Source organism: Neocloeon triangulifer, unplaced genomic scaffold (assembly GCF_031216515.1).
Source record: "Neocloeon triangulifer isolate White Clay Creek 2 clone unplaced genomic scaffold, ASM3121651v1 ptg000014l, whole genome shotgun sequence".
NCBI classification, from domain to species: domain Eukaryota; kingdom Metazoa; phylum Arthropoda; class Insecta; order Ephemeroptera; family Baetidae; genus Neocloeon; species Neocloeon triangulifer.
The window spans coordinates 7135126-7150675 of record NW_026775556.1 but is presented as its reverse complement, the minus strand read 5'-3'; the positions used below and the strand labels follow the sequence as shown (position 1 = coordinate 7150675).

Sequence of the window (15550 nt, the reverse complement as noted above, 5' to 3'; positions counted from 1 at the left end):
TTTTGAGTTTCACGCACCGGACAATAGGGAGGCTGTTTTTGGTTTTCTTTCTGCTTTTTGCTTCACTGGCCATGCGCGCACCGTCTTTGTTGCGATTGTTTGTCTGTTTCCAAGCGTGACCAGCCAGTTGGTGCTCTGCTTATTCTTATTGTTGCTCCGTCTCCTCTCTCCAGACCCGCACACATTTTCATATATTCATTTCGCTGTGCACCAGCCAGCCGAGGCAGCCAGGGTTCACGCTCAAATTCATTCAACTTTACCCCACTATGTGGAAGAAAGACGGAGCCGCCGACTAAATTAACTCCACTTCAGGCGGAAAAAATTCTAAAAATGCATAGGAATGATTTGCAAGAATCAAACAACGAGATATTCACTGATTTTCAACTTTTTTTTAGTGTATTTTTAATGCAAAAATATGTCTCATCATGGATGGATTTACAGATAAATATTTACAGCGTTGTGTACAGGCTTAATAATTAATCATCGTAATTGACTAAGTGAGATCAGCAGAGCAATTTTCGCAACAACAACAATCAACAGTCCTTCATCACACCTCGGTGGCCACGAACCCGGCGGCTTTGGCGGCCGCCGCAAGGACCGCGTCGTCGCAGCCCGTGTCCGGGATCGAGTAAATCGAGGAGCCGCTCTTGCCGTACAGGCAGGACACGTCCTTGCAACAGGATGTTGACGGCCCCGCCATGCACTCACTTTTCTTTAGACCCCCAGAGTCACTAAAATCAGATGAAAAAGTGACATTAGTCTCAAATTATGAAATTATAATAGACACTTAACAACATTTCTTATTAAAATAAAATCGTTTTTGACATTAAGGTAATGAGACTCACCACATTGAAGGTTGGCAGCACTGCTGCGATTCCAAGCTGGCCTTGGACAGTCTGTTGTCTGCGTCTAGGAAGGCGCGGTTGGTGTTGAGCTTTGCGTAGTCGTGGCTGACCGTGGCGTACTCGTGGTTGTCGGCCCGTAGCCGGTTGTGGATCATCTCTGGCCGTTGGCCGCTGGCCCGCAGGTTTGCCTCGTTTTGCAGTCGTGCTAAGTGGTCGGCCGCCTTACGTTCGACCTCTCTTCTTCTCCGCAGCAGCATTATCGAGGCGACGCCGGCCAATGCGACGACAGGGATCAGCACAGACAGCACCACCACTAGAGCTACTTGCTGGCCACTCAGACTGGCCACTTCGTCATCAACCTGAATTGAAAAAAAATTATTTAAATTTGGTTTTGAAATTTTATTTTAGAAACATATTTATTAAAAAAATCAAAGTATACTTAATGAGTTTTTATTGATTAAAAAAATTAATAAAATGTAGTATAACCAAAAGGCTAAAGAAATTTTTTTAAGAATACTGACCTCTCTGACAACGAGATATTCTCGGTCCACGATTCCGCGAACTTCGTCACAGTGTCGGCCAAAGCGGCCAGGCGGACAAAAGCAGCGGTAGGCGCCGTGGCCGAGGTCGCTGCAGGTGGCCGCACCGTGGCACGGCCTCGTCAGGCACGCTTGGTAACTGTTCTCGCAGAACTTGCCAAAGTATCCATTGACGCACTCGCAGACGCGCGCGCCTTCATTGCTCACGCAGCTACCACCTAAACAGAGAAACGGTTTCCGGTCACAACTTGCAACAATCTCGTGACAAAAGAGTTCAAATTCTGATTGTAAAAATTTTAAATATTTTTGCAAAAATATTGTATTTTTTTTTTCTTTCTAATTACGTAAAAAATTTCTTACCGTGAAGGCATGGCTGCGAGTCGCAGTCTCTGTTGCGAATTTCGCACAGCTGCCCCGAGAATCCGGGGGCACACTTGCAGACGTAGTCTGGAGCTCCAGGGGGCGGAAGGCGCGTCTCGCAGGTGGCCCCGTTGAAGCAGGGTGAGTTGAGGCACGACGAAGACTTCTGGCCGCACAGCGGTCCAGAAAAGCCTTTGGGACACACGCAGAGACCAGAGATCTGCGAATCGCAAAAGAACACAAAAGTTTTACAAAACGTCTATATGCGGAGGGAGAAATTAAAATTCGCTGGGAAAGAGTTCAATTTGCGCCGAGTCGGGAGCAGCTAATTTTTTATACGTTCGACATGGCATGAGAACCGGCAGAACAAAAGGCCTATTATGAACGCGCAGCACGCGGCGGCCGAAAAAAAATCTTGAAAAAATTTGGAAAAACGCGCGCCGTTTTATCTGATGGGACAGATAATTTGTTCGGGGGCGCAATGCACACAGAGATATAGACGGGAGCAATTTCGCGCGCAATTATTGTTATTATATTTTCATTTCCTGAGTTCTCACGTTTGCAGGCCGAACATGAATTATCGCGCGGTCCCGCTCGGTTCTCTGCGCGGCACGCAATTTGCAAAGATACGTGCGCCGAATGCGAAGCGAAATTAGGAAAAGCTCGATCGGCCGGCCGGCCAGCCTGCCGCGTCGTGGGCGCGAATAGAGACAAATAATAATTCCCATATATCCTCTGCTGATGGAAAAAAAATATTAATTCGAAGCGGGCGTGAAACAAACTGCGTCCGAATCCATGCGAATCGCGGCAGGCACGCATCAGAAATAAAATTCGCGCCATAAAAACAGGAATGGCCATAAATCCGGCGGCCACTCGCAAATATTAAAAGGGAGTGAAAATCATTTTTGGTACGGACAGGAAATAGTAATTTTTTTATTATTTACCTGGTCACAGGTCGCGCCGTTGAGGCAGCCGAGGACGGCACAGGAGGCGGTGGGCGTGCCCAGGTAGGTTTCGCACTTCTGCCCTGTGTAGCCCTGCGGGCAGTTGCAGGTGAACAGACCCTGGCCCGTGTTGAAGCAGGTGCCGCCGTTTCGGCAGGGTCGGTTGTTGGTGCAGTAGTTGAGATCGTCCTTGCAGAAGAGACCGCCCCAGCCCTCCTCGCAAAGGCAATCCCACGGCTTCTCGCAGGTGCCGCGGCCGCAGCCAGGGTGCGGTCTGCACTCATTGCACAGAGGCCCCTTCCAGCCCCTCTTGCACCTGGAACGAGAAAAAAATAATTAATACAAATAAATAGTAGGGATTTTTGCTCATATTTTTACAAAATGTACCGCATTCGGTGAAATTCCATGCACGGAATAATTCTAATTGGAACGTTTTTTTTACATTAAATATTTTTTCCACTTGTGGCTGATTAGCTGATAAAACGTTGATTTTCATATCAGATCTTTCAAAAGTCACGACAGCCATCAAGGGACTGTGAAATGCGCCAGTGGGGATTAAAACGCGAAAAATCTTGATAAGCGGCCTTAGTGGGCATGCCGTGATTAAATTGGGTAATTGTGGAAAAATTACGACCCTAATGAAAAAATTGCTGCCCAGAATTTCCGTTGTTTGGGCAAAATTGAAAAATTCGCGAAATTTGCAAAAATTAAATTTAGAAAATTTCGAGTTTGAAATTTAAAAGTCCAACCGCGGCGAGTGTGCGAAAAGGCGTAAAAACGGTCGTGTTCGGCGGTTCGACCTCAAGAAGAAGTGAGGTGTGCGAGCGCGAGCCGGTGTTTTGTGGCGCCGAGGGTACAGAGAGGCCTGTGATGTGAGCTGAATACCAGCCACACACCGTGGGAACCGCAGCATGGGAATCGAGAAAGGCGCTGCGCGAAAATTCCATTCACAACACCCAGGCTGGATGCACCGCACCGGCCCTCGGATGCAGCCACCCGCCCGCACCACCCCCTCACCCCGATTCGCACCACCCCCCACCTGTCCCACTCGCTTTTTGGGTTCAAAAAAGATTAGGATAGAAAAATGAATTTGAGACTGACCGGTCCATCATTTTTTGGCTTCCTGCTCTTTGCATTTAATTAGAATTGACAGCGTTTGTTAATTTTCTATGGATGCCATCCGATTGCGCAAAAATCGTTTGGCGTGACAGGTCTCGCTTGCCGACGAGTTTGATACTTTTCTCCTTATAATATGCATGTATTTATTTATACACGGGGACCTTTGACAGCGCGCGGCTGCAGACGCGGGACAAGACAAGTTATGCTGCACTCACTTTCGCTTTTTCCCATCGCAGCGACTCGCGGATCAAACCCGATTGAGCAAATTTGTGCAACGCGTGGGTAGTGTGGGAATGAATTAAGTGAAAAACGGTCCAGCCGGGATGTGCAGATTGAATCACATCGCGAAAGAGAGGCTGAGCCTTTGACAAAACCCTTTTGTTCCGAGAGAAAGACCAGAGCGTTTTCCTGCCGCTTAATATTGAAATGCAAATCCGCCCTGGCAGTCAAGTGTCATCCGTCGGCAGCCGCCCCCTTAGACACACCACTCTCGGTCGAGGGTGTACTTGTGCAAAAATATGTACGAAGGGAAAGGGTGCGTTTTTGCGGAAAAACGTCTCGGCAGATGTTTTTATGCAGATTTCGAATCACGACGGCGGCGTGAACTTGAGAAAAGTCGCTGCAGCTGCCCGGCGACGCAATCCAGGTGCCAATTTATTACGCCGGTGGGATTTATCAAGGCGTAATTATTTGGGTTTTCGGGCTGATAAATTCATTATTAACGTTATTCGTGTCACGCACCAACTTGATCGTAAAAAACTGACTGCGTGAGGGCTATTCAAGTTGCATTACAAAAGGAAGGCGGTGATGTTTTTTGAAGGTTTTTTCTATGATAAATTTTAATTGTAACAAATAGAAAAATATTGAAAAAAAAGATACATTTAATTTGTATCTTTATTTAAAAAAACTATTCAAAAAATTAAATTTTATTTCAATTTACAATAATTGCCTCATTCTCCTTCTAAAAAACAGAAGTTTCGGTTTCCAGAAGAAAAAGTTTAAAGACCCTTCTCATTAAAGCACTAATCCCGGCGCTAATTTGAAAAACGTGTTGCAGGACGATCGATTTCCGGTGTCGTCTCGCCCGATTTGTCCAAATTAAATTCCGCGTGAAAGCTTTGGGAAGAGCGAGTTGTGCCTGCGGAAAATTGAGCCCGAGGGGACCTTTTTTGGAAACGAGTCCCAACCGCAGTGACAGAGAGAGAGCATTTGAAATTCAAATGAACGGCTGCGGATTTATTTGCATGCGCGTCTGCCAAAGTGACTGCAGTGGCACCGGCAGTCGGTGTCACCGCGCCGGGGGTGCACCAGGGGTGGCGTGGGGGTGTCTGCCGTCTGTTCGAGCGCGTGCAGCCCCTCGCAGCATTTGCATGGACACGCGGGCGTGTTTTGTCAATTTTTTACACTCGCGAAGGAAAAAGGGAGAGAGAGAGGATGGAAACGAACCGGTGTGTGAGTAAATAAATCTCCATTTGGACTTTCGACTGAAAGCGATACTGCTGCAGCTCGCTGGTAGCGATTTGATTTCTACATGCTCTTTATCTCGAATTACTTGGGCAATGAACGTAAATCGAATATATAGATAGAATCGCGCTCGAGTTTCACCGAGAGCCGAAAGGGTAACCGTAAGCGATTTTTATGGATTTGGGACCGAAACGCCGATTTAATGGTGCGTTAAATGCGATACCCTTTGGAGAACGCGCACCATAAAAGCCACCCAGCTCGAAAGCCATCCGAAAAATTTTCCACGCAGTTGCACTTTAAAAGAGTAAATTTGGAATGAATCCGAGATTTATATCACTGGGCTTAATTAGATATTTATTTAGCCACGCATGAGCGAATAGCCAAATTGTTGAACCAATCAATTTTACGGCTTTTTTCGTTTGGTTTGCTCAAAATTAATTTTTCAACCCTCCAGAAGATTATATATAAATTAAGAATGGTACTCACTTGCACTCGTTGGGCTTGGTGCAGTTGCCGTGGAGGCAGTCGGGCAGACACTTGGGCTTGGTGCAGTAGTCGCCCTGCCAGCCGGGCTCGCACACAATGCTGCCCTGGGGGCTGCAGGTGTAGTGTCCGAACTCGTCGTTGCGTGGTTTACAAAGCAACTCGCACCCGTGGCCGTAGTAGTTGGGGCCGCAGGTCACCCGGTACTCGTAGTGCAGCGACGTGTGCCCGTTTGAGAACATGGCCGGCGTGTACGTCGCGCCGACGTCCACGTTCTGCTGCTGCGTGTGACGCGCCAGAAGGCGACGTTCGCCTGGAACACAAAGAGGAGAACAACTTTTAGTGAAAGAAAATCGCTTCAGATTAAAGTACACATTTAGTGCAGTGAGGGGTCGAGACAATACTAGAGAATTGACCGGATTTTTTTTTTTAATTAAATTTGTATTTTTTTATATAATGAGTTATGACATATTCAATTTAATTAATTCCTAAAAATAAAAATCTATGTAGTATTGCTTATTAAAAAAAATTCAATACATTGAATTTAATTAAAATAGTGTTTTAACAAATTTTGCTTCTTTTGAGAAGCTTCAACATTAAGTCATCGCCCTCCATCTGCTCTACTGTAAGTTTACACAGCACATTGCGATGACAATTACGAAGAAGATTTGGTAACTTTTGACTTAAGTCCAACTCTGAATTAGAAATTACACACCAGACGGCTAGCGAGTAAATAATGCGGAAACTCTCGAGTTTTGAAATTAGTCGGAAGGAAAGTGTAAAAAAACAGCACGTGCGAATTGCTTAAACTTCGGCCAACTTCGTATTTGATTTTTTTTTTGCATTTTATTTTTCTCGACGGCGAGTCAGAGTGAGAGAGAGCGACGAGTTGTTGGTGTGCCATGAGGAAAATCTATACAAGAGCAGCTAGGAGCGGGCGGGCGGCGTGACTTTGGCAGCCTCTCAATTCCGGCCTGTGCTCTTCTCTTGACTATACACGTACCAGAGAGACACACGCGAAATAAGCGAAAAAAGCAGCAAATTCGGTCGACGACGAAGAAGTTGAAGAGCAAGTGAATCGATGTGAAAAAGGGAGTGGAAAATGGGCAGCAAAAAGCACAGGAAACGAAGAAAATTGACAATCGAATGGTTCTCGGTAAAATTGTCTCCCTGCGAGGCAATGGAGCGAGACGCCAGACGCAACGTACGTAAGCAACAGCAGCAGCTCCTGCTTGAGATCAGTGAACAGGAAGAGCCGTGGAAATAAACTCACTCACTCAAAACACCGCACGCCGAGGTGACAAAAAAGTGGAGGCTCTTTTTTTAGCATCACCGCAGCGCCCATCGGCTCTGCCGCTGGCCGTGCTGCTCCAGAAGAAATTCATTTTCGATCGCGGGCCCCCGCAAAAAAACAACACACGGATCCAATTCGATTCCATTGTACGTGGCGGTCGGTGTGAATTATGAGAGAGTTTCCCAGCCGATTGAGTGCCGTGATTAATTATACCTTATTTTTTCTGCACTCGGTTAACCAAATTAATCAAAGGAACGTAAAAAAGAAGAACTTTTTATTTATATAAAAAGAAGAAGATCCTCGCGACTTTCTAAATCTGCATTCGAGAATGTAAATAAATTTAAAACTTGTTTACAGGTGTTTTTCACGACGCCACTTTGAATGCCAATCAAGACGAGTTTGCTCATATTTGACAGCGGCCAGCGTTTGGCTCACATGGGAGAGGGAATATCTCACGTAAGAGCGCAGCAAAATTAAATTTATCGCTTTCGACTGCTGCTGCGCGATTGTATGTACACATGCAAACATACCGCGGCCGGGCCAGCGGCAGGTGGAATATAAAAAAAATAAATACTCAAGATGAGCTAATGGCTCAAGATTTTCATCAACTTTCGCCCGTCGAACTTTTAGCAGCGGCTGGTCCCAACTATAAAAATAAAAGGGACAGGTGGAAATGCGCCTTTTAAACACGGCAAGGGTACGTAGGGTGTGCACATTAATTTTGACTGTAATGAGTGGCTCGGCAGGTTCACGGTTTTATTTATAAATTGTATGAATTGTACACATAATATACGTAATAAGAAGCAATAATAATGTAAATTTAAAAACACGAGCAACATTAAAAACTTTTTTGTTTCAAAATTTTAATTTTTCTTTTTATGTAATATTTTTAATTTGAATATTAAAAGTTGTATTTTTACTTATAATTGGCATCAGATTAAATTTTTTTAACATACAAACAAAATAAAATTTAATATTTAGATTATTGTGAGCAAACTTCATGAAAAGAAAAATTGTTCTAAATGCAATTATATTTATCAGTCTCAAGACAAATTGCTGGAATCTCTATTATTTTAATATAAAATTATAAATTAAATAAATTATATTAGTTCCATTAATAATCAGTTCACAAATATCCGACTTATTGTCAACTGTAAACTTCCACAAAATTCTAATTAAAGCAGTTATCCCTCACTCACTTTTACTCTAATTGGTAAGCGTTGCTGTCATCAGATTCAATTTGTTTTTCACTTTTTTCCTCGGCTTTTAAAAACGAATTTCGGCGTCACGTTTGACGTACAATAAAAAACCAGTTTGCCTCGCAGCGACAGAGAGAGAGAAAGAAAGACGACTGTGGAAATAATAGAGCGATTGCGCTAGCCAAGTTACGCGGCGCGGGGCCTGTAGCTGCCCCCGGGGGCGGTGAGGGCGCTCACGCGACCCCGCACCATTCACGCAGGTAAGGAGAAGATTTTTTAAAGAAAGGCTGCTGCTCGTGAGTGTGTGAGAAATGCTCCTTCCTGTGGCGAAAAAGAAGCAGATGCCGGTCTGGCATATGGAGTAGTGGATGGATGGATGTGGAGGACGCCAGGTGTGTTTCTCACCATTTACAACGAAGGAAAGAACGGAGAGTAAAAAACAAACCCAATTGGGCTGCTGCATCGGCAGCAGGTAGTCAAGCCAAAGGCGCCCGTCAGGGCCGTTTATTTTTTTTTTATAAAACTCGCGGCTTTTCGATATCATGCGGGGTGAGTTTTACTACACACACGCGGGGTGGACCGATGATGCTTTGATGCAGCTCGCCCCCCCTCGCATCCACCCCGACCGTTACGCGAGCAGGGGGAATTTAAATAGACAGGAAGTGTAACGACCAACGCTGAAAATGGCACTGCCAAAAGAATCCCTACTAAAATGCTCGGGCGAAAAAACAAGCTCTAATTAATGCGGCATTTAAAAACGTGCGCGTTTTTTTGTTTTACTTTCAAGCTGCACATAAGAAGGACGCGCAGGAAGGCAATTATCGGTCAAGTTCAGGAGGAGTTGGCAATTATAAAAGAGAGGCGATAAAACGCGGCAGCGCGCGGTCAACGGAAATGGACGCCGCGTCTGATAAATCGAAAACGGAATAATTTTGCAACTGTTTCGCCGGCCGAAAGTTTCCGTAGAGGGAGAAAGGAAAGGAAGTGCCTCAAGAAAAACAATAAAAAGTGCTGAATTTTTTTAAAATAATTGGACCGGATGCTCTCTCATTTTAATTTTTACTTTTTAAGATTTTTTTAATTTTAAACTAAATTCTTGTAATTGGCGCATTACAAATTCTACCCATTTCATCTTTGTGCTTTAAATTTTGATTTAGGACGGTGGAAATCTGGAAATGAGGTCGAACGGTAAGATGATGCTGCAGCTTAAAAAATGTTTCCGAGCGGCGCTCTATTGACTATATCAAAAGCGAGTATTTTACCAGAACGGCAGCTGGCTTGTTTAGAGAGTAAACAATTCTTCAAGAGGGTAGGAAATCCGGATAAATAGACAAGGAAGACGCCAGCCAGCCAGCAAGGCAGAGGAGAGAAGATTTTACCACGACCCTCCTCGCAGGCGTGTGAAAATATGTTCTGCCTCAAATTATCGCATTTGGCGAAATGAAATATTATCCTTATGTAGTTAGGGAAGGAAGAGAAGAAGAACGGGCGCCGAAAATCCTTCCATTGTCGACAAACCAAATAAATCTCGGAATAAAATTTTTATATTTGCACGGACAGAAAAAAATTAACGCCGTTTCATCAGGAGGAGAAAAAAATATAATCACGGCCGAGAGAATTAAAGAAATAAAGCAAGCGTGCAAAAAATTCTGAGAAACCGCTGCTTCTTTTTCCACCTGCTTGCTTGGCAACCAATAAAACCGATAATATAATTTGAATGAAAAATCACGAGAGTGGTTTACAGAAACATGGAATTATTAATAAACGCGAAGGGTGTGTGTGTGAGATGGAAAATGGAGATGAGTTTTTTTCTCCGCTCCGCGCCGGTTTATGGCTCGCATGCTGGACCGAAACATGCAATTGGGCTGTGGGAACCTGGGATCGCGTGCAGTCGGAAGTGGCATATGTACCTCCACCTTACGCTCAGGTAGTTTGTTTTAGCTGGGAGAGCAGCAGAGCAACGAAACGTGGAAGCCTCAGAGATGAGGAAGTTGCCGCCGCCGTTGGCCAAACACTACGCACTCCCGATGCTCCTGCTCGGAGGAGGACACGTCGCGCAGATCAACTTTCAGCTCGCCATTCATCAATCTATATCCGCCTCAGGGATATAAAAAAAGCGAAACCAGCTTGGCAGGAAAGGGACGAAAAAAGGAAAAATTTACAAAACTGCCGAAATTTGTTTTAAAATTTGCAATCAGAAAATCGCACAAATCTGAATTTAAATGATAACTCTACAAGTTTATACATAATAAAAACGCAATGATTTTAGCAATAAATTTTAAATAAAAACGTTTTAAAGAATAAACTCAATAATATTTTGATAAGAAAATGCAAAACAAGTTGGAATAATTAATACACATTAATAAATAATTTGAAATTTTTAATATTCCATTTCTTAATATTATTTTCAATTTTTAAGTGTTATTTAAAAAATACAATTAATTTTAATTGCAGCAACATGAAATTTCTAATCAAATCTATGCATATTTAAATAATTTACTATGTAATCGGTAAGGTAAATAAAAATCATTAATTGAATTAAGTTGGTTTGGGGTGCCCATTTTTAAAAATAATTTAAAATAAGAAATAGATAAAGAAAAAGTTAATAAGAAACGTCAGGGGAAAAACGTGCGTTAGTTCTTTAACTGTTCCGTTCGACGAAAATCGAAACGTGAGGAGCAATAGAAACTCTGCCGCGAGTCTGGCGAGTTCGCGCGCGGCGGCCGATGCCAGACAATAGGTAATTACACCGGTCGACCGAAAGGGGTTGCGCACGAAATTCGTAGATAAAGAAAGGAAAAAAATAATGTACTCACCCTTGGTCTGGTTGACGTCGTGCCAGGCTTCGACTATCAGCGAGAAGGTGCCCTGATAACAAACGATAAATAATTATTAGCGATCAGGTCACGCTTGCTTCTTCAGGTTGTGTTTTTTTTTTACGAGCAGCCGAATCACGACTCTCGGTCATGCCTGTGACCTCCCGAGCAGACTTTCCCCTCTTTAATTACCAAGAGAGGAGCCCGGCCAGCAACTGGATAAAATACAAAAAGGATGGATCTCGGATGGACGGACGGGCCCACCGAATAATCACCTACGCCGCCGCGGCTGCCTCAATTTATGCCCACCTTGCTCGACCTTTTGGCAGCGGTCGGTTGTTCCACAGCGGTCGAGGAAAACATTTAATGAAGTTGTGCCTCGCACCTAGCATGTAGAAAGAGAAAAAGAATCCGAAGGGCATTGTTTCACGATTTACTCCCGCACCCGACCGATTATTGTAATAAAAAAAAATAATGATAATAAAAAGGATGAAGCAAACAGGGGCAGGCGGGCACTAAATCAAAACGAATTTTCCCAGGCAAGTTAGTAATTTATCCAGGCACTTTGGTATATAATCCGAAAGCACAAAAATCCGGAATTTCGGCTGCTCAAATCACTGAGGCGGCTGGAGAGGAAAAGAATCGCTTTTTCACTTCGGGCGGCGCGCAGGTTTTGCAGACGGACGACGCTGATTTAGAATTTCGATTTCTTGGACGCTCGGCGTTTGTTTGAAGAAGGTGGCTTTGAGTTTCGAAAGACATTTTAGAAGAACAACTCTCTCGCTTTGAGATAGCATCTGAAAGCGACGCTCCAAATGTATATAAATAGAGGCTTGTTTTGGCTCAAAACGCCTTGAAGGCAAGTCCGAGAGCGCAATTGAAAAAATCTGAGCAAAAAATTTGCAGATAAAAAAAATTGAAAGCTCAAATTTAGAAATGAAAATGTGATCTCGTAAGCCAAACCCTTGCGATGAATGAGACGTTTGAAAAAATCCAAAATTTGGCGATCAAAAATTTGCACACTTATTTTTATCCAAATTGGGCTGCACAAACACCGGCGTAATCCGTATTTTTTGTCGGCACTGTCGTCAATTGCAAAACCTGCGTCCACACCGGAGGAGCACACGTGTGTTGGGGGCGGCGGCGGGGGCGGCACTCACCGGCCATGTGAACTGGAAGGGAAACTTGACGGTGTAGGTGTCGTTGAGGAGTCTGTCTCCAAGAAGGGGCGAGTGGACATCGCCGTAGGTGCACGGCGACTCGGTGTCCACCTGCAGCTGGTAGTGCTTGAGGCACACGCGGAGGCTGGTGAGGCAGGGGCCTCCGCACTGAAGGTCGTCGGTGGCCGGTTCGCCGTCGCAGCAGTGGCCAGTCGTGTCCCGGCCAAGGGGATTATCAAAGCGGGACACGCGTAGCTCAAACAGTCCGCTGGCGGCGACCTCCTGCTAAACCAAAACAGAGTCAGTACGAGCAGACACTCGAGGGGGAGGCGGCCCGGAGGCGTCGACCGAGGGTTGAACTTACCGGGGGCCGCAGCACCAGCGGCAGCAGGAAAGCAAGCAGCAAGGGCCGCATCTCACGCACGCATGTCCCTTCGCGAACTCGGCTCCACTCAAACTGAGCGCCACCGCATTAGGCCAACCCGCACCGCTTGACGAGAAACCGGTTATCGGACGACGCGCCGGTACTAATCGGCTCAAAAGCAGCTGCCGCATGAGGAGGATCGAGTGGCAATGCTTTTCAAAGGGGAGGGAATCTTCACGACTGGTTGGTCTCACAGCCGGTGACGAAAAAACAACCGGTTTAATTTTCCTCTTCCAAAACCGTAACCGACTGGGAGCAGAGCGACGCCAGCGCTCCTGCCAGCAAAGTTTGTATTAAAAAAGCAGTGTAAATTAAATCGTTTTTTCCCCTAACGATTTGACATTACCTGAGCGAGCAGTAAATTTAACATTTATTTCAATAAAGTTATATAATTTAATATGATTAAATTTGAAAAAATTCTCTGGTGAATGCCGGTGATGATGGGACAGCGTGCCACACCGCTCGTTTTCTTTCTTTCTGTTCGCACCCCTTCGCTTCCTCAATCGTCGCGTAAAAATAAAATGAATGGATCGCGTTAGAGAGGTCAATTTTGAAACGCGCTCGTTCTCAAAATAATCTTGTAACAAATTTCAAACGATTCAACGTTCCAATTCGTACCAGGCCCGCTATGCAGCGCACACGCACGCACGGTCAAATTAATAGCTATGTTTGTCCTCATCTGTTCGTTCTGGCATTAGTGTCTTTTTCACTGAAAGGCTGATTAATTTGCTTCGACTTGCGGTGGCAGTTGTCCCGCTTCTGTGTTGATTCATTTTAAGAAGACCAAAGACGACAGAAAAAGAAACAGGAAACGTCGCTGAATTTCAGCACCGTGACTCTTGATTGAAAAAGTGTATTTTCCTTTCGTCGAATTGAAATTAAACAAGAGGGGGTTGATAACGATCTTGGTAATTTGGATTCGGAAGACGGTTATTAATTAATATTTCACACTTGACACATTCTAGGCTGTTAATAATTCATCTTTGAAGGCGGCGCTTTTCTAAATTTAATTAGCACCTTTTAGCCGTCGGGCGGTGTTTCAAAACTAAAAAAAAAAACGCTCCTTCGGTCAAGCCGAGCGAAATTTTTAACTCGGCTACCGCACATTATGCGATGATGGATTGGTGATTGTTGTATTTTTATAATGTTATTATATTTTGCACTGTCCGTTTCACATGGCGTGTTGTTCCTTTGTCATGGCCTAATTATTTTAACAGCGTTTCTCGCGCCGCCTCCGTAAATAAATGGTATGTGTTCCAAACCCACTACATTTCAAATATGAAACACATGCAACAATCGCCATCTGCGGCAAGAGCAGAACTGCAGTTTAAAAAAAAATTCCTCTTTTATGTAGTGAATAATCTCATAAATAACAGTTGCAAAATCAATTTCATCCGTGTGAGATAGACCCAGTTTGAAATTAAACGCCAGGGGGCGAAACTCTGTTTATTTAATTAAGAGCACTGAATTAATCATCATCAATCTTGGCTTTCGATGCTCTCTCTCATTTAAACTTTCTCCAAGGCAATTGAATAAATCTATAAAATCTATACATTGTCATAATCATGTTTTTGAAATTTTAGAAACTCTTCTTAAAATATTTATAATAAAATATTTAGCCACTTACAATGGAAGGTTTCACTGGGTTTCCCATTTAAAAATCATTGCATCTAGCTTAAATAAATATTTTTTTTTTAAATAAATGTTATAATATTAAAAAATACGAGCAAAGTTAAAAAAATTATGAAATTAATAATAATTTTATATTATAAAATTTCGACTTGCACCACCAAACTACAGTTTTTGTTAAAAAAATTATTGAAGTTAAATTATTGAAGTTTAAATTGTTTAAAATGTTTTTAAATTTTTACAATAAATTTCCATCTTTATTTTTTTGCCCAAAACCTGAAAACAGTTATTTATTTTTAATGTGTATTCAAAAAGTAAAAATGTAAATTTTTTATAACAAATTAAAAACATTAATATAACCAATTTACTTCAATAATTTTTATAACAAAAACTGTCGTTTGGTGGTGCAAGTCGAAATATTTGGTCTTCAAAAGAGCAAAACTAGGGCGACAAACTACACACATTTGTACCGGAGATGACGGTGAAAATCGAAATTAGCACGGGATTCTTACTTTCTCAGAAAAGAGGAAACGTCGGTATGCTCCGCTTTTTTCTCAGCTCATATACAAGAGTCCGTTGGGAGAAAGATGCAGCGGAAAAAGGAGGTGATGAATGGGAGATGGAGTGTGTTTTGAGGCGAAATGTTCTGACTCTTTGGGGGCGACGAAGAATGATAATGGGCATGCATAATGGCGCGATGACGAGTCTCACTAAATACACTAAAAAACTGATGGCCCAGAGTTTTGTAAAAAGGTGCGTGACCAAGAGACAGGCAGGTAAAATTCGGCCCATTGAGAGACACAAGAGGGCCGTTCGGTATGCGCGTCGCTTGCCATGCTTTAATTTCCCGCTCAATGGCGATATTTCACTACTTTATGGCTCTCTCCGGCAGGTCACTCTTTGTCCGCCGTGCTGGAAATAATCATTTGCATCGCCATTCAGGGTCCGTAACCTGCGACTCACCTTTCGACACACTCCGCGCTTTTCTTCCTCCAAACACAAAGAAGCATCTCCCCGGAGCCATACTTGCTATTGTGTGCTCGACTTTTCGGCCTGGTTATTAATTTATTATTTATGATTTACTGTCCTTCAACTTGTTAAAATACCAAGAGTTGCGGTGGTCCTCAACAATATTTACCAAATTTTGTGCAAACCTCTGTTTCCCATGCGTGGAAAATTCCTCCGTAGGTCATAAATTTTTTCCTTTCTTTGTGCTGGAAATGGGCGCCGAAAGGATATTGCTGTCTGTGATATTGAGCTATTGGAGCTCTGCG

The 15550-nt window shown here is 43.6% G+C and overlaps 1 protein-coding gene across 2 annotated transcripts; it reads right to left on the bottom strand.

The window, feature by feature from the left end:
• Nucleotides 1-369: 369 nt before the first annotated feature.
• On the bottom strand, nucleotides 370-12729 carry LOC132199766 (neurogenic locus protein delta-like). Of its 2 annotated transcripts, none has more exons than XM_059624725.1 (9): nucleotides 12588-12729; nucleotides 12224-12508; nucleotides 11064-11115; nucleotides 5758-6067; nucleotides 2689-3004; nucleotides 1745-1964; nucleotides 1367-1602; nucleotides 846-1204; nucleotides 370-731 (listed from the first exon to the last, which is right to left on the bottom strand). In XM_059624725.1, exons 1-9 carry the CDS (start codon nucleotides 12636-12638, stop codon nucleotides 548-550), a joined length of 2013 nt encoding a protein of 670 aa, XP_059480708.1. In that variant the 5' UTR covers nucleotides 12639-12729; the 3' UTR covers nucleotides 370-547. The 2 variants fall into 2 exon arrangements, with proteins under 2 accessions (XP_059480708.1, XP_059480709.1); XM_059624726.1 differs by having other exon boundaries at nucleotides 12224-12505; nucleotides 12588-12679.
• Between the last annotated feature and the right edge of the window lie 2821 nt (nucleotides 12730-15550).

Coding starts and splice junctions, on each gene's coding strand:
- LOC132199766 (XM_059624725.1), bottom strand. CDS start 12,638: ATGCGGCCCTTGCTGCTTGCTTTCCTGCTGCCGCTGGTGCTGCGGCCC. Junction 1,603..1,744: donor CTCGCAGCCATGCCTTCACG/GTAAGAAATTTT, acceptor TTCTCTGTTTAG/GTGGTAGCTGCGTGAGCAAT. Junction 732..845: donor TGCTGCCAACCTTCAATGTG/GTGAGTCTCATT, acceptor ATCTGATTTTAG/TGACTCTGGGGGTCTAAAGA.